The sequence below is a fragment of the Lasioglossum baleicum genome, chromosome 16, assembly GCF_051020765.1.
Source record: "Lasioglossum baleicum chromosome 16, iyLasBale1, whole genome shotgun sequence".
In the NCBI taxonomy this organism is placed as follows: Eukaryota; Metazoa; Arthropoda; class Insecta; order Hymenoptera; family Halictidae; genus Lasioglossum; species Lasioglossum baleicum.
Genome location: NC_134944.1, coordinates 8977405 through 9002105, shown reverse-complemented (window position 1 = coordinate 9002105; position 24701 = coordinate 8977405). Strand labels below are relative to the sequence as shown.

Genomic DNA, 24701 nt, shown 5'->3' with positions numbered 1-24701 from the left:
TCAACTGTGGTTGTGTGAGAAAACAGGGGTTCAATTTGATGTGCACAATGTAAAAAAGATTATACAGAATGAAAATAATCTGGGTTGCTTCGAGTCCAAAGGGTTAAACGTATCGAAACGTTCTTGTGCTATAAAAATGCGTATCCTTGCGTTCGGTAGAGTCTGTAGAATCATAAATGCTCGTCTAGCACGTATGGTTTTGAAACACGATCAATTCGATCGGTGTTACCAAGAAAGAAACCCGCGAGAATCCGCGACAGAACCGCCCTCTCCCTGTGAATCCGCATTAACGAGATCCCTCGATATATTTCAGACAAGGTGTAGCGCACACTCAGCAGAGCGAGGAGAGCCGCGTGTGGCACAAGAGGGACAACAAATGGCAGAACGTGCATTTCCATCGGAGCGCGGTGACGGGACCGTCGCCGTTTTCCTTTAGCCACAAGTAAATCGGCGAGGAGCCGCGCGAAGGAGGAAGAGTAGAAGCAAGCGGAAGTTAAAGTCGATGTTGAAGCAGCGGAAGAGGAGGAGAAGACGAAGAAGAAGGAGAGGAGGAGCAGAAGAATAGAAAAAGAGGAAGAAACCTAAGAAGAAGAAGAAATAAAAAGATGAAGAAAAAGGGCCGATGTGTCGGTGGACGATCGTCGCCTCGACGCGTGGAACAGAGAGCAAGAACCGTGCAAGAACCTGAACAAAAGCCAATAACAAAGATCACACAGAAAACTCTCTTTCTCACACACAGACACACACACACATACACGCGTAACGCAAAGAGAAAAGAAAACATACAGATTATGCGAGAGAACACACACACAGTAGACGCGCGACGAACAAACTCGTACCGGTTAGATAGATCGATACACATAAATATACAGTGAACGCGCGCGCGGGTCTCCACGGTATATTTATTCATTCGTCGATCGACTAAAACTCCACACGCTTGCTACAGCGCCCGGAAACGCTGCGAACGAGTGAGAGCTCGTTCGACGTCCCGAGACTCCGCCGGAAGTCCTGCTAGGAGAGGATCCTCTTCGGGATCTGAGAAAACGGTCCAAGAGAAGCTCCAGAACTCGTACTTGCCCTGGTCGGTAGAAAGACTGCGCTAGAAACTCGTCTGTAAAACTCAGGAGGATCTGCAGAAAGGTCTAGGAAGGATCTTCGGCAAGCGAGAGCACTGCAACAGCGAGAAGCGAGCTCCCCGTGGCTAGAAAAATAGCTAGAGACCTAGAGGAACATCGGTGGAGCTCCGGATGATCAGGCGATCGATCATTCAGGATCAGAGGAGCCGGGTGGGGGTAGAGATAAAGAAAGAGAAGGATAACAGCCGTATTCGAGGAAAGGGGTTGACGCAATAAAAATGGAGGTTCACAGGCTCAGGTAGAAGACCGATCGATAGAATAAAAAAGGTAAACCGTGGGCCATAAATGCTCCTTATGGTCGAGAGAACGGTGAAATGGTTCCCGGATCGTGGGGCGGGGGGCGAGTCGATCCGGTGGCGAACGGAAATCGGGGCGGAAAGGTGTTCCAGTCGAGTCGGTGCTGGGCATCGACGAGGACGGACCGGAAGTCCGTGGTGAAGTACCGCGATCGGCGAGATGACGCCGGCACGTCGGCATCCACGTATAATTTAGTTGGTACGATAGTCGCTGTACAGAACAATCTTCCATGTAACTCTTTTTTCTTCGAATTTTTCGTTCTCGTCTCTCGTTACGACGGTACCAAGTTATTCATGTATTATCGAGCACGCGCGAACATACATACACACGAATGGACACGCGCACGAACACGTACACACACGGACAACACGTCGAGCAATTTGTTGGTTTAATCTTGGCGCGTATTGTGGCGTAGATTGTTGGTGAATTGTGCGTGCGACGTCGATGTGTGAATTCACCGGTCACCTGGAAGTTGTACCTGGTTGTACGAGGCTGTACCTGGTCGAACCTGTTTGGATTTGTTGGCGCTGCTGCGCAGCGTTTGCTTCGAGGTATATCGTTAAGAGAAATTGCTAAAGTATTATTCAGTTGCCAAAGCGCTCATTTCACCACGCAACCAGCCCTTTTACTAGTGTTTTATTCGATTATTATCTATGGATCTCGTTTGTAATGCGCCGTACGGGGACGAAATACCGCGAAGAAAAGCCACAAGTTCCCTCTGTACATTGCAAGTATAATTCGACTCTATTATTAGTATATATGTTTTACTCTAATCTATCGTTAATATAAATATTAGGGGTAACGGTCATACGTGACAGGTCGTTCTTTGATGAAACTTGTACCGGATTGATTTCGCAATGAATACTCGAAAAAACTTAATTGGTATATTAGAGATTGTGTATCTTCGCGCGACAACCAAAAGTTACATGTAGAACATCCTTCTCTCGTGAGTACGGAAAACCCACAGTCTAGTGAATTAATAAATCGATCCAGAAACGTTTACACGATCGAAAAGAAAAAACGACGTTGCTTCTGTCCCTGATAACGAGCTTGTAGCGTCGCGTCAACGCAAAATTTCGCCAACGTCTCGCACGATCCACTAGATTCCAAGGGGTTGATTAGATCCGCGTACAAAGGAACACACACGTAGACACGAGGAGAGAAAGAGAAAGAGACGGTGAGAGAGAGAGAGAGAGTTCGAGAGAAAATGAGAGATCGAGAGTGAGAGATATTATAGAAGGCGCGCGATCGTCCGAGAAATGGAAGAGCGATCTTCAAACGTTGTTACCTCATCGTGAGAGCCAAGCGAAAGAAACGTAACACCGACGACAGGCAGAAGCAGAGTAGAGACACTCTCTTTCTATTCAAGAAGGAGAGGCTGAGAGAACGAGAACGAGAGCGAGAGAGAGAGAAATCGGAGAATGATGTGTAGTGTTCGCAAAGCAACGAACAGTTAGAAGAAACGAAGGGGTGGTTCTCTAAATGCCTGTCTTCGGAGGAAATCAACGATCCACGAAGAATCGTGGCTTCCCTCGTATATATACATAAATTATATAAATATATATGTATGTATATATATCCGCTTCCGGTTATTGGTCATAACGCGACTCTCTTTCGCTCTCTTTCTCTTTCTTCGAACCGGCCGGAAGCGTGAGACGGGAACCGCGGAGCCTGAGCTGGTAATCCGTGATCGAACAGTTTTTCGTCGAATTTACCTTCATTAAACACAGATAATGAATCTTTCTACACGTTCGTACATCCTCTATTACTAAATATATCGACTTAAATCAGGGGGGGAGAGAGTACGAGAGAGAGAGAGTGAGAGAGAGAGATAGAGAGAAACACGCACCCACAAAACGGGCGGCTGATTAGGGAAAGTAGGGAAAATCGGAGGAACATTTTTTGCCATCTTGTTATATAAATATATCTATATATACATTATGTAGATATATAGATATATAGATATATACGTGTATGTTATGAACATGTATATGGGTGCGCGCGCGCGCGCTCGTGATCGCGAAACGGTGCACCTCTCCGTGCAATTTCGTCGCGCTGTTTCATTCTAGTCCACGTATGTCTGTTGTATGATGCGGTTTCCGGTTCCTGGAGAACCTTTTCTCTGTTCGCTATCCGCCGCTGCGAAAGTGTTAACACCGAAGGATACTTCGATGTTGATCTTCGCGCGACCCTCGTTTGCACCGCCCCTTTCGAAATGGACGATTCTCGAATGAACCCCTTTTGTTTTATAACGTTCGTGTCGAAAGAATAAAATGTTGGACGTTATTTCATGAAATTACAAGCCTGAATTTATTTAGATTTATTTCTTTTTATTGATATATCAATGCTTGAATGAAGAAATTCGTTTAACAATTTCTATAATGGAAACATTGTTACCTCAATACATAATTATAAAACAAAACATATTAAACATCTGTCTCTTTCTTTCCAAATCGTTCGAATAACTTGAGAGTAATGTGTCGCAAGGGGTTGATTCTAGGCGGAGCTCTTATTAAAATTGCAGATTGCGATGTTCTTTGGGAATAAGATCAATGGAGAATTAAACGACGTCGATCAGGAATGTACTGCAAACTCGGGATAGGATAGAGGAATCTGTGGAACCGGAAGTTGGGGAGATTTCCGGTTTTTTTCGTAGGCGTGAACGAGTTTTTCCGATTCCGGGAACGCGCGCGCACCGCGACCTACCGCGTATGTATATTGATACAGATACAGAGCGAGAGAGGGAGAAAAAGAAAGAGAGAGAGAAAGGAAATGAGTGAGTGAGAGGGAGAGATTGAGAGACAGCGAGATTGAGAGCGAGCGAGCGAGCGAGCGAGAGAGAGAGAGAGAGAAGGGAATAGAAAGAAAACGATTTAATATATTGCAGATACTATATTATAAATATAAATATAAACATAAAGAATTAAAACTTAAGGGAAAAAAACAGTTATTTCTACTACTCTAATTCGTCGCTTCTACGTGTGATTGTTGTATAAAAAAAAAAACAAAAAAACGATTACTGATTTATTATCATTGTTATTACACGATTATCATTACACGTTACGACTACTACTATTACTATATTATTATTATTAATTATTATAAAAGAAAAAGAGAATACAAAAGGGAGGCGAAAGAGAGAAATAAAACGAAGGAAGCGAACCCGAAGCGACACATACATACACGTTCACACATACACACGCGTACACAGGCTAGGAGAAGAAAATATTTAAGGATTTTCGAGCGTGTATAGCACGGGAAAGTGTTCAGAAGAGTGCGAACTGTTTCGAAGAGCGAATACGCAAGATGTATGCGAAAATTGCCGGGGACAAAAAACGAGAAAGTAAGGAAATTGAGAGAGAAAACAAAGAGAGAGAGAGAGCGTGAGAATGAGTGAGAGTGTGAAAGAGAGAATGTCGAGGAGAGAAAGGAGACGCTAGAAAAAATTGTAATCGTTTGTAAGGGCTGCACGAAAATTGTACGACCTTTCTTTTTCCTACGATAACAAACAAAAAGAGAACAAAAGTATTCTTAATCGAGCGTGTGCGAATGGATGCGACGCAGGACGCAAACGCGAAATCGACCGGGGAAAAGAAAAACTAGAAAGTCTACGTTAATTAGAGTGGCGAATAGGCATAAAACGGTGTCCTCATTATACGAGTTTCCGAGCGCGAACGGGCACGTTGATGGTCCCGCACCAGGATCAAGCAGTTCAGAATCGATATAAGGAACTTTTTTCAAAGTGTTTAGAAGCATCGTCAAGGTTGTCTATAAATGTTTGTCAATATCATTTTGGTAGTCCTCGTTCCAGCGTAGAAAGAGGAAAAAGTAGACTCTCGAGGTACTCTCGACGGTAAGAGTTCGTTATCTAATTCATTGTCTAACTCATTTCTGTGTACGAACTAAGCTCTTGAACTGCTGAGACGATGTCAGGGGCCATTGTGGGAAATCTGGCGCGTGCACGACGAAACGATCCGCCATTTCGGTAGCATCCTAATCGATTTAAAGACGGTTTATTATTATACGTGTTGTTTCTTATTGAACGAGAGGTTGAACAGAGAAAGAGAGAATGAACGAGATAAAGAGAGAAAGAAGAGAGACAGAGAGAGAGAGAGAGAGAAAGAGAGAGAGAGAGAGAGAGAGAGAGAGAGAGAGAGAGAGAGAGAGAGAGAGAGAGAGAGAGAGAGTATTGGAAATGGTTTTTATACGCGGAGGGAACGTGTCTCGCTTGCCCGCATCGGATTTTGCTGAAAGTCGTTGTTTTACTCATAGAAAGAAACGGGTGAACAGCCCCGTTCTCCAGTTGTCTCTTCGAGCATAATCGTAAGCTTTTACGCGTACCGTTATTGTATAGTAGCGTTAATTGTTCTACAGTCTCCGAGGTTTTCTCACATTCCGTACAAGTCTACCGGGATCTACTAAATAGTCGCGTTAACGAACACGGACCCTCACCTCGTCCCCAGAGATCGTTAATTGTCCGTTTTACAATCGCTGGAGGCTGCGTTCCCATCGTGTTCACCGGAAATCCTGTTCTACAGCTCGTCTCGTCGTTTCAAAATGCGTGCGCGCGATCGTCCGAAATTTTCGACGTGGCCCAGAATCCTGTTTTTTTTTTTTTCTACGGAACACGCGAGTTCGCGAAGCCGGTGTCCCGATCGCGAGACGAATGCAGCGCCGCGCTCAGGCTTGCACCCTTGCACCGATACCACGAGATCGAAAACGAGGCTACTTTCAGCAAGATCTGCTCGAGAAGGGAACAGCGGAGAGCCGGAAGCACGATACGCGATCGATCGTTCAAGGAGATTAGGTCCAGTGAAGAGATTCAGGGACGCCGGACAATTTCTCCTGGATCCATGTTTCCCCGTCGTCTACGAGAAAAAAAAAACAAAAACAGAGGTTAGGAGGAGTAAAACGAAGTATTTTTATCGTTCGCTTTTTTCTTCGATATACTCGATCGTTCCCGCAGCGGTTCAAACGCTGTTGTTTATAGATAGAGGACAGAAAAAGAGATCACACACACACTAATTTCTACGAAGCTGTACGTCGCGCTCGTTCGACGTACGGATCTCTTTTGGGTGCCGCGCGCGCGCGAGAGAGAGTTTCTATACTTTTGTCCCCCGCGACTCTTCTTCATTCTTACACTTAATGAACGTACTCGTCGTAATTGTATATAAACGGTCAACAGGATCTTTCCGTAGCTCGTTTCGACCGTCACGTTGCGAACAGCAAGCCAAACAATCAGCGAAACGGAAACGGAGGAAGTCGGGGCGCGCACGCTGCCATAACTCGCCCCTTCTCTGTCACCTATCCGAACGATTTATCCGAAACCGATCTATTCGACATTGATCCGTTTGTATGTTCACCGAGATTCTCTATCTTTGTTCTATCTACAGTTTGCATATTCGCCGAGAATCGGTTCTCAGCTATGTATTCAAGAGAAATCAGTCCTCTTCGTTATCTCGTCCGATCCACGACCAAAACAAGAAAAGATGGCGGTCTCTCTCCGAGCCTGCAACCGGGAAGCGTGCGCGCAGCCGCTTCGCTATACCGAATTAATTACCAAGTCGACGTCGACAGCCTAGAGACTAATCGTTCAGAAAACTTTTGCGAATCGTTCAGGACGACAGATCGTCTTCTCTCGCAGACAATTACCCGCGAATAACTCGGTGACTTTACAAGACATATTTACCTATTATACAACCGTACCAAGCGTACATACAAAGAGAGAGAGATGTACGACCGTCGACGATTTTCTCAGCGTCACGTTCTCGGACAAACACGGAGGCCCGATCAATAGAAGCGAATCCCGCGGAAACGAAATCGGTGACCGTCTCGCGCGCGTAATCGAGAATAATCAAGTTCCTCCATCGAGAGTTCGCATCCTCCATTTTGCAATTCTCCAATTTCCTGGAGCCGCGGCGCGGCGATCGTGATCCGGTGCCGCGTACACGAAGTCTCGATCGCTCGGAGAACCCAGAGTACCGATCTAGAGGGGGTAGTCCTGATCTCGAGGACGTCATCCTGATCGAACAACGAGAACAGTTTCCAATGGTTCGGCGAGGAATGGTCGCGAAGCTTCTTCCGTATCGTCGATCAACGAGAACACGTAGTACTCTATGGACATTTCTTTCTTCCATTTAGCGTTTCGTTAGCTTAAGGACTATACTAAGATCTTCGGTAGACGTAATTCAAGCTCTCACCCTCATACGATCGATCGGTCGAACCGCGATCCTCCCTCGGCGATCATTCGGTGATCTGAAACCCAGTTCGTCGATTTATTCGGAATTCTTTCGATCTGTTCACTCTATTCCAGCCGTTCGTTTCTATTTGTTTCACCTCGTGTATTTATTGTACACGATATTATTTATTATATGCCTGAATAACTTTTTTATTAATTGACCAAACGACTTCAATTTTTCTGCCAAGAAGTGAATGTAGAAGTGTTCTGGGCGATATTTAACGAAAATTTTGGAGAAATTGTGTGTTAGTCTGAATTCTAATAAAAGTTTCTTTTTGCAACCTTTTTATTTGAGCTTGTAACTAAAGTTTAAACATTGTTTCTTGTTGATTCGTTAAAGTTATGTGCATGCTGAAAGTTTCGTCGAAATTGGTCAAATGGTTTACGAGTTACAATCGATTGAAAATGGCGAAAATCGTCGCAAACATTGTAAGTCATTTTCACCATATTCAATCGTTTGTAACTCGTAAACCACTTAATCAATTTCGACCAAATTTTCAGCATGTGCGTAGCTTAAATAGAAGCAATTTTCAATAAAAATTTTTTACAATTCTAACAGGCAATTTTTCCAAAATTTTCATTATATGTCGTCTAGTAAATTACTCCAGCTTGGCAGACAAACTGAGGTCGTTCGGTCGATTTATAAAACCATCGTCATTTAAAGTGTGCATTACTAATTATGACTAGACTGCAGATCTTTGTGCAATAAAGGAAAAAACAGAATGTTATTTCTTTCCTCACTAATTTTAATAGACGAGAAATTAATTGACATCTTCAATTTTAAAAATTTTCCTACAATTTTCAGATTCACCTACTCAATTTTCCTATAAATGCATAAACATCCGCAGTCTAATTATGACTGTAATGAAATCTTCAATTTAATTTGATAGCATCAGGTTCGTTTGGCGATTCCCCTTGAATCTTGTTCTATAATCTTTCCTCGCTAGTTTCCTCAAACACAAACGTTTAATAAAAACCAATGAACTCTTCGGAAATTGGACAACAGAAGAAGGTTCTTGGATCATCGATCCTCGATCGGTACTCTCTCGATCCCGCCCTCTTTTAGCTTCGAGAACCAGAGATCACGAGGTCTTCTTTCGACTTCTAAAACCGAACGCGGAAAAACAAAGAGACGTGAAAGAGGATGAAAAGAGGGGTAGAGAAAGAGAATCCACTCTCTCTCTCTCTCCCCTCCTCTCTTCTCCTCTCGTCTCCACTTAACGTTCGAGCCCGCGTCGATGAATTTTTTATCGTTCCGTACCTTTTTGCGAATCCACTTGTACTATGCATAGTTGATAATTAATTGTATCTATCGTGCGCGTCTCTGTTGGCCGGAGACGGCGCACGCGCGCGCGTGATCAGTATCTTTGAGGTACAGCTCGGTTAATTTTGCACGATGCCCCGGGGACCGTCGATCGACGATCTACAGATCGACGGTTCTCCGCGTCGATCCTCGTTTGGCGCGCGCTCGCGCGACAACGACGACAGAAAAATTGACAGACCAGACGGAAAGACACGATGTGATCGAGCGTCGATACTCTTACATATCCTCTCCGAGTTCAACGAAAGAGACAACAGATAATTCTCCGTCGGGATCGATCGTGAAAGATCATTTCATCGGATAAACGCGCAACTATGGCAATCGTACGATCACGATTTTTTAAATCTCGCTTTTTTAGAAGTGACGACGAGCGCGGGTCAAACAGGGCGGGTCGAACCTTTGACGAATTAAAACAGAAAATAAAACGAAGAAAACGGAGAAAAAAACACAAAACGCTGAGAACGCGGTGTTTGTAACCAAAAAAAATCCTTTCGAGCTTAACGACGAAGGACGAGGAGAAGCTGAAGAGAGGGAGAGAGAGCAAAAAAGCAGAGGAAAAAGGTACCGCAGAACACAGAGAGGAGAAAACCAGAGACAAAGTTTTTCGCGTCCCCTAACAGATAGAATACACACGACAGAGCAAGGAGGGAAAGGGTGGAAGAGAGAGAGAGCGAGAGAGAGAGAATGTATGCGAGAGAGTGAGAGAGAGAGAGAGAAAGAGATGAAATTTGATCAGCGGACGTGCGATCCAACTGTGCCTCGAAACAATCTGAGCGACGTCCCCTCCGAGAACTAAATATTGTAATAGATTGTAAACGTTCACTAACTATTCTTATTGATATTATTGTCATGATTATTACTGTCATCATTATTGATTGTCATTGTTATTGTTACTATGATTACCGTCACCGCGCGTTAGAGGATTTATCCGCGTGGGACTCGCGACCACGATTCGTGTTTTTACTTCTTGAGCGTTGCGATGGCAGAACGGATGGCAGCCACCGGAAACGATAGCGAAAGAGAACGATGGTGCAATTCGTGGACACCCGCTGCGTCACGAAAACCCACAGAAATCGCCCGGTCTCCCGAGAAAACGTACGCTTGTCGCGGCCGAGGAGACGCACAGAATTCCTCGGACGTGTTCTTCGCCTTCCTCTCCTCAATTTCCTCCATTTTGCTCCGTCTATTTGTCCAGATCGATGTCGAGGTCCAGTGGCGCGTTGCCCTATGGGCATCTTGGGCAAATGCCTCCAGCAAAAGGGAGCCCGAACACAGACCAAGATCCAAATTCTACGTTTTTCTCATAAAGTTATTTAGTTGGGGTTAGGGGCCCCGAAATTCTACTTTGCAACTTGGGCAAATGCCTGAGGCCCCGAGCAAAAGGGAGCCCCGAACACAAGACGAGATCCAAGATGCAAATTCTACCTTTTTCTCATAAAGTTATTCAGTTGGAGTTAGGGGCCCGGAATTCTACTTTGCAACTTGGGCAAATGCTCGGGGCCCCACGCAAAAGGGGGCCCCGAACACAAACCAAGATCCAAATTCTACGTTTTCCTTATAAAGTTATTTAGTTAGGCTTAGGGGCCCCGAAATTCTACTTTGCTCAAGGCCCCAACTAGTTATAACGCGGTACTTTCGAGACCCATCCGCGGACCCACGGCCTCCGACGCTGGATCTAGACCATGGCCAATTCGTAGCTCGATCGGGGGCAGTCTCAAGGAATACCCCCACTCCTTCCGTCCGCGCGTCTCGCTCGTCGTGGCGGCCCTAGTTGCTCCGAGCACTATGGCCGCCAAAAGAAGCAAGTCGCGCGACCAGGAAAAGTGGGGGTATTCCTTGAGAATGCCTCCGATCGAGCTACGAATTAGCCATGCCTGATCTAGACGATGGATCACGGCGATAGACACTCGAATAGATCTCGGGATTCCCTAGAATCGATAAGGAAATGCGTCACCGCGACTAAAGATAACCCTAGAGCTCGTTATATCGCTCGGGGATCTAGAGATCTTCTGTTCCTCCACCTTCGGGATTAAATCCAGCGAGCAGCGTCGCGGCCTTGAACGATCTAGCCTCCTTCTAAAATTATCCGTCGACGCTTATCGATCGAGATAAACCCTGCCGGTCTAATCGTTCATTCGGCCCGACTGTGCGCGGTACGTGTTTACTCGAACTTCTCGGCCGCGTCATCGACGATCCACAGATCCGATCCAGACAAATCCGGACGCAACCGGAACACCTCTTTATCCCGACAGATAAATTATTCTTTTCGTTTAACGTTGTTTACTCGAATTGAGAAACACTCGGCGCTCGAAGTTGACAAAGAAGATTCGGAAAAAATTCGTGATCTATTAAAAGATCAATTTTTCCGTTGAATGCACCGAGAAATGTCTCGATCGGTAGCGTGTCAGCGAGATTTCCGGTTTCCAGCGGGTGTCGAGGTCCGAAGCGACGGAGATCGACCGCGCGAGGCCGTTTCCGGTCGATCTCGGCTCGATCCTGGATCCCTACGAGGCAGGGATCGAGCAACGCCGTCGATCCTGCCGATTCTGTAGAGGTCGAGAAAGGGAGCGTGTGCCGTGCGCATCTGAGAGAGAGAGTGAGAGAGTCTGTGTGTGTGAGAGAGAGAGAGTGTGCAAGAAAGAGAGAGCTTGCGAGAGACGAGAGAGATCGAGTGAGAAAGTGTGCGATTATTAAAAGAAAAAAAAAATCTCTCATCGGTACATTTAATATAACGCTAATTCATTATTACAGACATTATTGGATTTACGGTAAACGGATAAGCGATTGATTACAATTTTGTCCTAATGTTCAGAGAAATAAAACAAGGAAATACACACGTCCCCGTTCTACACTTTCGGCGACCACCTACGATCGTTCTTCCTCCTGCGAGCGTTCACGGGAAGGATCAATCGGCGGGATCTCTTTTATTCTGTTGCGGATCATTTCGATCAGCCCGCTTGTATTATTTTTCTCGTTTCGTCGCGTTGAATATTTATACTTACTCGATTTTCTCTCTCCGGGACAGTCGGCAGAGTTTCCTCCTTTTCCATGGATCCATGGATCCTTGTCAGGGTTCTGGAGACGCGAGAACACAGTTAACACTAAACCTACCGCTGCCGGTCAAATGAACGATTTTATATTTCTCATTTCACAATTACTGAAATTATGAAGTTGCCTACGTGGAAATTGATTCGATACGTTTCTTTAAAAATTGCACAAAATCTAAATAAACAGAGACCTGTCATTTTCGTAAGCTAAAACATTTGAATCGGTAGGTTTAATGTTAACAAACATGAAGTAGAAGAGGAGGAGGAGAAGAACAGCGCCTCTCCTTTGAATGCGGTGCGTCGATTATTGTCGCAATTGCCACGGGTTCCTCCATCCTGGGACTGTCGATCTCTATGCAACACGTTTACAGTAATTGTTCATTCATAATAAATCGCTTGGACGTTCGTACACAGAGAGATCCACAGTCGGGTTCTAATTACTACGTTAAGTCTTTGTTATTAAATTCGATTTTGTTGTTCGAACTTTCGTTTTATTTGTCGTTTTCGTAGTGCGATACAACCCATGTCCACCCCACGCGTTCTGTTCTTTTCTCGGAGCAGCTGTACACTTACCGGACGACGGTGTTCCGGTGTTTTACTACAACAGGTTCTTCGTTCTTCGAGAAAAACAGTACGCCGAGCGGACCGGGCGTCGCGACTAGCAAGTATATCTACATGTACAGACTGTCAGACTGTCTTCTTCTCCGAGAAGAATCGCGATTGGTAGTGTTAACAACGGTGGTAATCTTACAAAAGTAACAACCCAACAAATTTGCACGAACTCCCGCAGACTAGCGCCGCGAACAGCGTACACTCCGCTCTTTCACATCATTCGACGGATTTACAAAGAGGTACATATACATATTTTTTGTTTATATATATATTCAATGTGTCCCGCGAACTCTGTGCACTTGAATGTCTTGGTTATTTCGAACGATGCGAGAAAAAGTTACGTGCAAAGTTGTAGGGTTTAAAAACTACATAATGTGGTGTAAATAGCGTTCTTGCAAGTGGAGGCGTACAAAAGATATAATTTCTTATGCACGATTTCGATAGATTGGCGTGTTCTGAGTATAAAGGTATCAAAGTGTATTTGCTGTTTTATTTTTATTACTTTCATTATATCCTCGAATACGTTCCGTAATGAAAGTAATGGAATGAGAACAGTAAAATATCTCAGCAATGTTTCAGAACAAACAAACTTTAGTACTTTTATATATACTCCGAAATCGGACATAAACAATTGGACATTCCATTTAAAAAAACAGAGGTGCCCTCTATATCTCTTGTACGCCTCCACTTGCAAAAATACCATTTACATCATATTATCTAGTTTCTTAAACCCTACAATTTCTGCACGTAACATTTTCTCGTATCGTTTGAAATAACCAAGATATTCAAGTGGACAGAATTTATCAGACACACTGTACATATACTTCGCGTCGACACACGTACAATTGTTTCTTTTTACACTCGCAATAGCTCCCCTATGAAACACTCTTTCGCCTGGTATCTACAATCCGATCGCGAAGGGCTGAGAACTGAACGACGGTCAACAAACGTTCGTTAATTCCTGTATCGGTTTCTCGTCCTGTTCACAAATCACGTAGAGATCATATACAAAATTACGAACACGCTTTCCTTCGCGTGCATGTCCTTTAAAATTTAACGTCGTCGTGTCAGCGCTCCTCGATCGGTGCGTCGATACGTCGATACACCCTTAAACGCATACCCTTATCTAACTGTTAGCTATACGTTACTCGGCTCTATTACAACAGTGTTATTGCTAGCGCAACCTACCTAACAGGTGTTCTGCCATAAACGCCGCGCGCTGAACGCTTTTGAAAAAAAAAACAGTCCTGAAAATCACTGTCGCGTCACAGCTTACAAGACCTGCGCGCGCAATGCATACTTGAACGACGGACGTTCCACTGTGTCGATCGCGATACAATCTAGTTGCACGTTGTCGGATTACCTATCAGAAATAATCTATCGTTCCCTTTGTAATAACTATTACCATTACGCCAGGAAATTGTGGAAAGCTTAGAACCGTAAAACTAGTAGAGATCGCGGGTTTGAACGTGTACTAAAGAACACGTGAAATCTGCGGTTGCAAGGAAAATGCCGCATGTCACATTTATGCATTGAGCTCTATAGTTCCTTCGAGCCCCTTTAACATTGCTAAATAAATATTAGGTTGTCCCTCTAAAGTTGGTTTTCGATTCGTGAACATAATGCAAATTCGTGTTAGGAGGTACTAAGACGTTAACATAAAGATTTCATTCCGAAAGAAACTTTTGGGACAACTTTTTTAGTGATCAAAACACGTGACATGAGGCGTTCCTCCCGACAGCCACAGAAACAGGGACCACTAAGAACTAGAGAGTAGGATTTTCTCGCGCGAAGTTACAGAAGTTGGAGCAACGGTTTCTCGGTGATACAGCGTTGCTCGAGGCCCGCGGTGCACAGTTTACCAATTGATTATGGTTGGACAGCAACGTGCAACTGGCCAGTACCGCGCGAAGCCGCTATCATCAGGAACAAGCGCACGCGGATGCAACGCAGGCATCGGTAACAACGCGGGACTTCGGCGTGAAAGTCGTCTTAAACAATAGAGAAAGAAAACGTTTACGTTAAAGGCTACTGAAGGCTTGCACACAACTCGAAATAAAAATGTTCAGTACAACGACACGATGGTCTTCTACGGTGAGAAATCGGGGGGAGGGAAAAAGAAAAAACGATTACATTGAGACGCTTTTGCTGGCACGGGGCCAGGAACGAAAAAGCGAATCGCGCCGGAAAACTGACGGACGAATAACGATTATAGATCGAACTATATAAACGGGCTGAGTTGATACAGAGGTACAAAAGCATCTAATCTATGTGTTTAGCCTTTAGACGTTGAACGCGTTACCTACCGGCGATTCATTTAAAGAGAGATGATACGATCGAGCGATTATTTTTTTTTATTATCGGGATCGCTATTTTAAAAGAGAAGATTTAAAGCACAGCCTTATCAACAGGTTTCCCCGATAGGTAAGGCGTCCTCGAAAAATGTCGTCACACCCAGACGAGGGTTCGAACGAGCGTGTTTTATCGGTGGTTTTGATCGAGCGATTCTACTGAAAATTACAAAAGTTGATAAGGTCGGAGTAGCGTATCAACTCGCCCCGGTCTCGCGAGTATAGAATAATCGGTAAGAGAGAAAGAGAGATAAGAACAAGCAAGAGAAATAAAGGAACGGCGTTATCTATCGCCGATAGAATGGTACAGAGATACGGAAGCTTATCGTGATTAAAATGTAACTACGGTTTAAATCGGGAATTACGATTCGCGCGCGCGGTCGGTGAATCATAAATACGAGCTCTCGAATCTCTCTGTTTCCCTTCTACGCATATTTTCTTGTATTTTTCTTGGATCCGTTTTTCTCCCCCTCGACGTAATCGGTGTTGGTCGATCGACGTGATATGTCGTCCGATCGGGACAGTCCTCCCGCGTTAGAACCGGCGGTTCCTTTGATAATCGTTCAACGGTGCAGCGGCATCTCTGTGGAGTCGTATCCGCTTCGTCCCCGGTTCCGACCGCGTCCTACAAAACAACCGGAAGCATGTAGTATCCTCCTTCGAAGCGAGGCAAAACAACGGTTTCTAATTAATCAAGCATGCTACTCTCTGTGTTCCTCGTTTCGGATTCGTTTCAGTTCTTTCTACCATTGTCCGGCGCGCTGGCATTGATCTTGCTCGGCTGGTCGGCAAAATTGAGCAACTCTTCGGCTAGCGTACACTTTGCCTCGTTCTAACGATGCCGATCGACGCCAGTCCTCGAGAGCAGTCGTGGCAGGAGCTCTTCAACCCCCTCGCAGTACAATTTTATACCGAGACTGCTAATTACGGTCGCTAGTCCCTTCTGTCGTAAGTACCTAACGCGAGAAGAAGAATCTTTTCTCAAGGTAATTTTCTCAAGGTCGTACGAGGTCATACAGAGGTCATTCGACCTCGGGGTACATCGGTGTACCGATGGTTCGATGACCTTGAGACCTCGCTGATAAATTCCCTTGAGAAAAGAGGACTCTTTCCACTGTTGCTTGTTCACTTTCATTGTATGGGATCTCAAGGTCATGCCATTCCAATCGTTCGACCTCGGGGTACGTGTAAATTTCCTTAAGAGAAGAGGACTCGGCTGCTCTTTACTTTACCGGACTCGAAATTATGTAATCCGGTAGATTTGTACCTGGAATACCTGCAGATCTAAGTTTCGATCCTGTAGGATCAATGGTTCAGGAGTTATGCTTGCTTAAAAAGTTGAGCATTTTCAGTGTTTTTGACAGGTAAGGGCGCCGCCATATTGGCCCGTAGTGAAGACCGCGAGCCAACCAACTCGGTAAGCGGCGCGCGGCCGTCGCTACAAACCAATATGGCGGCGCCCTTGCCAAAAACACTGCAGATTGCTCAACTTTAACCAAGCATAATTCCTGAACCATTGATCCTACAGGATCGTAACTTCGATCTCCAGGTTCTCCGGCCACAAATCTACTGGACTACATACCAAATACATTATAATTTATAAGAGAAAGGCACAAATTTTGAGTCCGGCAAAGTAAAGTTTACCTGAGGACTCTCTCCATTGTTGCATGTACAACTATACTAATTCTGGTATTAAAATAATCCTAATTATACGGCGGGGGTTGAAGAAGCGTTTAGCATTGTTATTTCATGGGAATGAGGGGCGATTAGAGCGAGACGATGAAGAACGCCGGTAATGTTTGTCGATGGCTTGCGAGTAAACAGCCAGCCTCCGATTGCTCTCGAAGACTATAATCCCCGGCGCCTGCTACCGGTTCGCGGCCGTATCTTCTCGGAAAGTTTCTCTTCTAATTCTATGACCGATCCCGAAGGAATACGCGCGCGCGCGCGACGAATACGTCAGGTTGAAAAATCTCTGGAACACATACACCTGTGTGACACGACGCACGAGTCTCGACAAACAGGTGCGTAATCGGAGCGGTAAATAAAAATGACTGTTATCACTGTTTGCATTCGTGAAAGACTCGAACAACGAGAGATCCGGTTAGATAAACGCGTAGATCCGACGTGGATCCATACGATCGTGTCGATTCGAATATTGTCACGTGCCATGGTAAATCGTCGATCTCGTGACGGATCCCGGATGAGAAAAAAGGACAAAAGTTTTGCGTGAGAGAGAAACACCACCTGGCACATCGTTTTCTTCCACAACATTTTTCCGTTCCATTCTTTTTTCCCCGCTGGTTGTATTAAAGACGGTTTACTTGGAGTTTGTTCATTAAAAACTTTATTTTCATCGCTACAACAATTCTTTTAAGTATTAAAATACCGACGTGACATTACATGCACACTGCTTCTTATCGATATATCCTCTCTCTCTCTTTCTCTCTCTCTCTTTCTCTCCTCTATCATATACTGTACACATGCGAGAATTTTCCCTTCTATACTGCTTCAACTATATTCGACATAAAAAATTACAAAACGTTTTTTCCCTTTCTGTTGTTATGATTGTTATTATTGTTATTAACTATTATTATTCTGCTTTGTATATGTCGCTCTCTAGTGCAGAATCTTTCGTTTCATTTATTATTAATACTTTGCCTCTGTACGGCTTTAGGAATGATTCAAACGAACAACTTGCTCCCTTCGTGTTTCTCTTCGTGGATTCTACGGGGGTGGTTCTCTTAGCGAACGTGTTCTCGAATTTGTCTCTCTTTCAGTATTCGTCGAGTCGCGCGCGACGACCGGCGAATCAAACACGTTGTACAAGCTAATATAAAAATACGTTCTCTATACAATTCTCCAAAAGAAACAAAAAGAAAAATGAAATCGTATATAAAAAAAAAAAAGAAACAAAAAAGAAAAGAGAAACACAGAACGAAGGTGTGTCTCGGGGGGATGAACAGACGGATGACACCGCGAGAGTTAAAAGACCGCGGTTGTGTGGTTGCGATATGGTGAACGTGAAACGATGAGCCAGACAACAACTCTGAACACACCGTTTTGCGAGGATATACGGATGGAGGTTTGTATATTTGTGCGCGCGCGTGTGTGTGTGTGTTTGTATGAATACCTGTACGTCACAGGAAAAGCTGCCAAACTCTCTTCGGTACATTGAATTTGTTTCTTAACTACGTGTTATTTGTTTCTTAACTAACTGGGGGAGTTTGGGGGGAGGGGGGCGGTAAGAGTATTATAAATTTTCACTACCTCTGCGTATGTGATTGAGACACGCCAGCATTCTGATCATAAAACTAGCAGGTACGGTCATTGTGTCTCTGGTTTGTTCCAGCATGATCGCGTTCCTCTTTTTCAGCTGTAAAACGGCCAGAAACCATTGGATACATGTAGATTATCAGATTGCAGATTGTTGGAAAAGATCAAAGACAAAGAAAGAACATGGAAGATGTAGGATCGTTCCGTGAAGAGGGGAGGAGGAGGGACACTTACATCTTCAGCAAATTTCTCATCGAAGCCCGACTCCTCGTTTATGGGTGCCCATAGCTTGACGTCGTAGTCGGTGCCGGCGGTGACCAACAGCGGCAGATAGGGATGAGGTTGCAGACAATTGACAACGTGATGATCCGCCTCCAGCAGCATGCACAGCTTCGCGGTGGCCTTCTCCCAGACGAACACGTGGCCGCAGTCGCTACCCGACATCACGAAATCGTTCCCCCAGAAGTTTGCTTCTTTAATCATCGTCCTAAAGAAACTAGAGTCAACCAGGGGAAGGCCAACTGATCAGATAAAATGTGGCGGCCCCGTATGCAAATGGCCCAGTCCGCTCGAAGGCTTTTTCGGAACTTAACGAGTCAATGGCTTGGCTTCCGATTTTCTCATTCATTCGTGTCAAAGAAAGAAACGAACAAAAAAAAAAAGAAATTAAACAAAACGGCACATTCAAGCCGATTTTTAGTGATTAACGTGAACAAGAATCGCCGGGACGGGTTCGGTTCCATCGGGCGGCAAACAAAAGAAATCATCCCACTAATCGGCTACGAAAGTCCTCGCTTCATATCCTAGCAACACTTCGTGGTTAATCTTTTGTTTAGTCACAAAAATCGAATGATACACACCGTTGTGTGTGCGTGCGAGCCTTTTCATCGACTCGAAAACTTGCCGCGCGTTAACAAACGAATCACCACCACCAAAGAGGAAACGTTATCATCCTGGCGGAAAGACAGCGGGAGTATACCTTGCGTTACGGTGGCCCATATACTTCTGTTTGACGAAGTCCGAGCCGTAGGACTCGTCGTCGTAGCTGTCGGACTTCTTGCTTGACCGAGCCTCGTCTGAACCTTCGTCCGAGCATTCGTCAGTCCCTAGGTCTGCTCCTGCGTCTGTGCAGGGATCGTCTGTCCCTCTGTCAGTCCCCGTGTCGGTTACTTCGTCCGTAGCCTCGTCGGTTCCTTCATCGTCCATTTCATCCTCTATTCTACCGGCGCTAGTTTCCCTGCTCCGAGTACTCCGTACAGTTGCGATTTCACCGCCTTCCGCTTCTTCGCTTTGTCTCTCCTCGCCGTTCTCTGGCGGATTGTCGTTGCTACTCTGTGTATTCTCTTGGTTCAACACCACGCCCTCCAAACCGTCTTCACCGCCGCCGCACAAAGCGGCTCTCGTCACCGGGTCGTTCAACATTCGACTCAGAACCTCCGTCATTCTCTGCATCAGAGACGTTTGAAGCACCGGTCTCGCTTGGGCTATTTCTAGAAGATGCGGAGGCGAGTTAACGCGCGCGCTGTCGACAGACAGTATTAACGATCACAGTACGGTGACAACGTACGTCTACGGCTGCGTCGACCTTCCTCGCGTTCAGGCCGCGCATCCGGACCGGTATCGGACCAGTCACCTCTCAGTCTCAATCTGCGAACCGGTAACGGCGACCGCAGCTTCTTCACCTCTTTTCTTTCGACCGGGACGTCTTTCTTTAACTGAACGTTGCCTTGGTCCTGGAGCAAGCAATTCGTTCGAATCAAATCAACCATCTACTACTCGCTCGCTTAATTGTAAACGCTTCGTCTACCGAATACGGCAATGTCCGACTGTAAGTTTTGCTGAAAGCTTGACTGTATGTCCCTACGCTGTCCATTCCACTGGGGGGCATACCCCGCGAGGGGCCAAGAAGCTCGAGCTGCCTCGGTCGCCGAGTTAGTCGGCTATAACTTCTTTATTTTTCATTATTTTTTATGGTACTTTCGCCAACATATTCGTGGCATTTTTCTAATAAAAATGATACCAAATATGATATAATTCCGATGATATTTACTTGCAACAGCGTGTGGGAAATGCTTTGAACTCTGCCTTGAACTGTGTTCATTACTAGACAGCGGATCTTTATGCAAAATAAAAATTTTCTACCTGTATTGCAACAAACTGAAATCAAATTGAAATTTATTTTCTCTTTTCTGTTCTAAAAATAAAATATATTCATAAAATATTTTCACTGTTTTAAATTACATCTACTAATTTTTGTCGTAATTGCATAAAATCCACCGTCCATTCATTACACAAGTAGATCATTTCCATTAGAAAAATGTCACGAATATGTTGGTTAAAGTCCCATAAAAAAATAATGAAAAATAAAGAAGTATCGTAATTGGATTAGTTGTGTTTACACTTCCCGGCGACCGACGCAGCTCGAGCTTCGCTGTCCTCTTCTACGTTCGGCGCGGTCTTTGAAGCCACAAAAAATAGTGTCAAACTTATATCTAGGTCGCAACGCAGCACCGAGAAATGACTTACAGTCGGACATTACTGTATAACGAATCGACAATGCGTTAGCCCGGTCCCGGTACCTTTATGTTAAACAAATAAATATGATCGCTGCAGTAGCTGGCGAGGATGTCCTGCCCGTCGGGACTGTACGTCAACGACGTCATCCTCAGAGAACTTCCTTCGAACTCGGGAACGGTGAACGTGCATATGGCATCCACTCCACTCGCTTCTGTCATTCCTATAAAGTGTTAATCGCGATCAGAATCACTTCTATGGCTACTTGAATCAATCGGGAACCGCGAAAATTACCAGTGGCCGGTGTTCCTAGCGTTCTTCTGTCGTATATTCGCACTGTCCCATCCGAACAACCAATCGCTACTTGATGAGGCATCGTGAGGTTTATGGACAGCGCTGTTATAGCTCTTTCGCAAGAGATTAGTACGTCCTGCAAAGATATATACATATATATACATGTACGTATCGTTACCGCATATTCTACGATCGATGCGACTCGTTTTCAGTACCTCTTTACATTTCGGAGTATTACACTTGTCCTTTATCCTCAGGTCGAAGAACCTCACCGTTCCGTCCTCGCCGCAACTTAGAAAACTATGCGGTTCACCGGGTATCGTGACTACTTCGTAGGTGGTGCCGCTGTGGCAATTGAACCGGTTGGAAAATGTTTTGACTTTTCTCATTAAATCTGCAAAATGTTGCCGGTAGGCACGATGTTACTATTCTTACAAATTGTAAAGGTCACGGTGCAGGATTCGCGGTCAAAGGTCGCGCGAGACTTCACCTGTATACAAAATGATGCCGTCACCGCTGCAAGAAACTATCCGGTGGTCTCCGCTATTTGGTAGAAACTTCGCGCTAAATATGTTGGCTCTGTGGCTGGTTTTGCACTTCGTCAACACCTGTAATAGAGAAACAGTGGCATGAAGAGTAATCTTGCGTGCATAGTCTTAAGGTAGACTCGTTATTCTCATTTCTCGATAAGCGCTAGATAAAAGATCAATGTAGGCCACGATCAACCTCAAAAGTCCTATTTTTACGTTTACGAGGTGTAATTTGCATTATTTGGAAGGATACAGCTGCAGATCTACAGTAGCTGTAGCTGTAGCTACAGTGGGTATACAAAATATTCGTACACCTTTTAAAAACGAATAACTTTTTCAAAATTGGACCCAACAGCTCTAGTTTCTTTTTAGATGTAGAATTAGTTTACTACATTGCGACATTTACACATTAGCTAGTAAACTAATCAACTAACGTCTCAAGAAAACTCAAGTGGTAGGTTTCAATAGATCTAGATAGATCTTTTATCTAGCGCTTTTGAGTTCTGAAAACCCCCATCCTTGCGTTATCGAGAAATGAGAAGGCGTAGATATTATTTAGTTTTCTCTGCTTCGTCGCAACAGCATCAGAGTGGTGCTCTTGATCCTGCTTAATTACCGATACAGCTGTATACAGCTCTAGATTGATGGTTCTAGATGACAAAATTAGCACTGCACGCACTGCACGCAGAGGTTTTTGTTCATTTGGCAGAGCCTCTGCGATTCTATCTATGTCAATGTTAGACCTTGGCTAGAATTAACTATCCATGATATTTCCTTGAAAAGGTTTATTGCCAATGTAACTTCCTCGAACATGCTTCCGTCCGCTAGAATATCTTACCATACAATCTGATTTGGTATTCAGCGTTACATGTGTGCGTGCTGTGCCAAAAATAAATTTGTGGATCATATATAGCTTGTGAAACATTTTTCATCTATAGAGTACACTTATTATAGATACGTTAATACACATGTACGATGTAACTCTGCAGAGTACTCTATAGATTCGCAGTTACCGAGATGTATAAATAAAGCATGTTCGAACAATGTATCATAACGCCGCGTATGCACATTTACTGTTAATCATGCTTCACGTGGAGAGCGGAGAATATATAAATAATCTTGGCACGATATTTTACAAGATGTACCAATACTTCTGAAATTAATGCACAAAACCGAATAATAAATTCCTCCATGGTACGTTGCATCAGCGAACATTGCTTCACCGGTCATTTCGACTGCAGGGGCGAGAGTTAATAATAAACATTTCCAACTAAACCGAGCTAAGATTATCATCGCGTAGGAAGACATCCGTGCCTCCTCCAGCCAAGCTCCAGTTACTCACCTTGTAGGTATAAGGGTTCGTAAGTACGAGATGCTGATCGTCGCTACCAGACAATATCAAATCTCCGGTGGCGTTCCAACAGACAGAGTTGACGCAGCCGTTGTGCACGTTGAGTCGCTTCAGGAGAGACATGCGCTGCATCATCTGAAGGCTCGCTGCGACACATGGAACACATGGTGAAAAATAAAATTTGGCGAGAAGGAGTATCGTGTTTGTTTTGTTGAAATTCGATAAGCACAGTGGAGCGATTCTCCCTGTAATCGTTAGTGCGTCGTTGAACGATTGCGTCGATTCGATTGAGGAAAGAAGATGGAAGAAAAAGGAAAAAAAAGATTGTTCACTCGTGGTAGTTGTTGGACGCGGTAGAGTTAGCGAATTTTCCGTTGTAAAACCATATGGCTGTAGACGATACCTTTGCTGCTGCCGTAAAGATTCATCCTGGTGCAGTCATTGTACGGTTGATAGTAGATGTCACGGAAAATATTCGGACGTGACTTCTTCATGATGCTGGCTGGTTTGTTACGGTCGACGTTCGGTATCAATTTACGGAACGCATCGATCACGGATTAACGTCAAAATAGAGATCCTGAACGAGAACAGAACACACAGGCGAGAAGAGTTGATTCGCGTGAAACGCACGCTGCTTGCTGATCGTGTTGCTGGTGCTTACTGCTGGTACTGGTGCTGGTCTTTCTCTCTCTCGATCAACGAGGAAACAGAACGTCGTGTATCGACCGAATCAGAGACAGCGTAGCCTGCTGTTACGCAGCAAAAATCCACGAGGATCGTTCCGAAACGACATGGCACCTTTGTACTAAAAATAAACCCGCGGAGCTTCGAAAATTTGTGCAATCAGACGAGCCGAGTGATCGCTTCGGACCAGAACAGCTGAGCGAATGTATACACACTCACAGCGCTGAAAAGAAAGTGCGCGAGAGTTCGACCATTCCCTCTGGTACTATAATCGATGTCGACGGTAGCGTAACGCGCGCTTCGAGAGCCCCGCTCCACTGCTCACACGCGAAACGTCACATTACTGTTATTGTTTGTTTTACGTCGCATCAACAGCTAATGGTCATTAATAGACCCCGGATTTGATGCATTTATTATAAAAATGAGTAGATGCAATTTAAAACATTGAATAGATAAAAATAACTTTAAGACTATTAATGTATTATCGTATTATTTTCAACACAACCCTACTGTATTTATTCGATTTCATACATAGATTCTTGCCGTATCTCCTGTAAGAGGCAAGGTAAATTCCGGCAAGATTTATGCGCTCCTCATAAATTTCTTTACAGTGCCAATTCCCGCAGCGACAAAACTCCCAAACTGTTAGCCAAAATATATCGACAGAGACATTAACCTCGCGATGGTAATGTCGCAGAGCATTTTCTCCATTGGTAACCGCTATATCTCGTCTGTGACGTTACCATTACAGATCATGTTGATAAATTAGGTTAATACCTTACCAATGGAGATAAGAGCACACTTTCTATCTAACTGTGATAATCCAAAGTGAAAAATTTGTATATAATATTGTAATTTATTTGGTCAAGAATAAAGAATATTAATTATACAGTACTCAATGTGTTCTACTTTCTCCACCCTGTACATAATCATTCCTCTTACATACCCCTCATACTATACCTCTTCCTACTTATACTCGACACAAATTTATAAAATTTGAGAAAATTCGAACTACCTCCTTTACTATTATGCTCTCCTAATACTTTCTCA

The 24701-nt window shown here is 44.4% G+C and overlaps 2 protein-coding genes across 35 annotated transcripts in view; one reads left to right on the top strand and one right to left on the bottom strand.

Annotated features, from left to right (window-relative positions):
• Camkii (Calcium/calmodulin-dependent protein kinase II) overlaps nucleotides 1–11826 on the top strand; it is a 194330-nt gene extending 182504 nt beyond the window's left edge. For all 30 annotated transcript variants that reach the window (XM_076440404.1, XM_076440383.1, XM_076440402.1 and 27 more), the window contains one exon: nucleotides 314–11826. In XM_076440404.1, the coding sequence (XP_076296519.1) occupies nucleotides 314–446 (133 nt within the window). In that variant the 3' untranslated portion in view covers nucleotides 447–11826. The remainder of the gene's footprint in view (nucleotides 1–313) is intronic.
• Nucleotides 4419–23932, bottom strand: LOC143216856 (DDB1- and CUL4-associated factor 6). Of its 5 annotated transcripts, none has more exons than XR_013010661.1 (12): nucleotides 23371–23932; nucleotides 22959–23113; nucleotides 21577–21694; nucleotides 21302–21480; nucleotides 21087–21222; nucleotides 20858–21015; nucleotides 19846–20011; nucleotides 19258–19768; nucleotides 18513–18774; nucleotides 18273–18378; nucleotides 15708–15958; nucleotides 4419–15627 (listed from the first exon to the last, which is right to left on the bottom strand). XR_013010661.1 is itself a non-coding variant. In XM_076440360.1 (11 exons), the coding sequence occupies exons 1-11, from the start codon at nucleotides 23459–23461 to the stop codon at nucleotides 15566–15568; spliced, it is 1944 nt and encodes a 647-aa protein (XP_076296475.1). In that variant the 5' UTR covers nucleotides 23462–23932; the 3' UTR covers nucleotides 4419–15565. The 5 variants fall into 5 exon arrangements, 3 of the variants coding, with proteins under 3 accessions (XP_076296475.1, XP_076296476.1, XP_076296477.1); XR_013010660.1 differs by having other exon boundaries at nucleotides 15750–15958; XM_076440360.1 differs by lacking the exon at nucleotides 15708–15958.
• Between the last annotated feature and the right edge of the window lie 769 nt (nucleotides 23933–24701).

Bases quoted from the DNA above. Each gene is read 5' to 3' on its own strand.
- LOC143216856 (XM_076440360.1), bottom strand. From the start codon at position 23,461: ATGAAGAAGTCACGTCCGAATATTTTCCGTGACATCTACTATCAACCG. The intron at 21,695-22,958 runs GTGAGTAACTGG...TCTCTATTACAG, and splicing joins CGAACCCTTATACCTACAAG to GTGTTGACGAAGTGCAAAAC. The intron at 19,769-19,845 runs GTACGTTGTCAC...CGCATCTTCTAG, and splicing joins AGGTCGACGCAGCCGTAGAC to AAATAGCCCAAGCGAGACCG.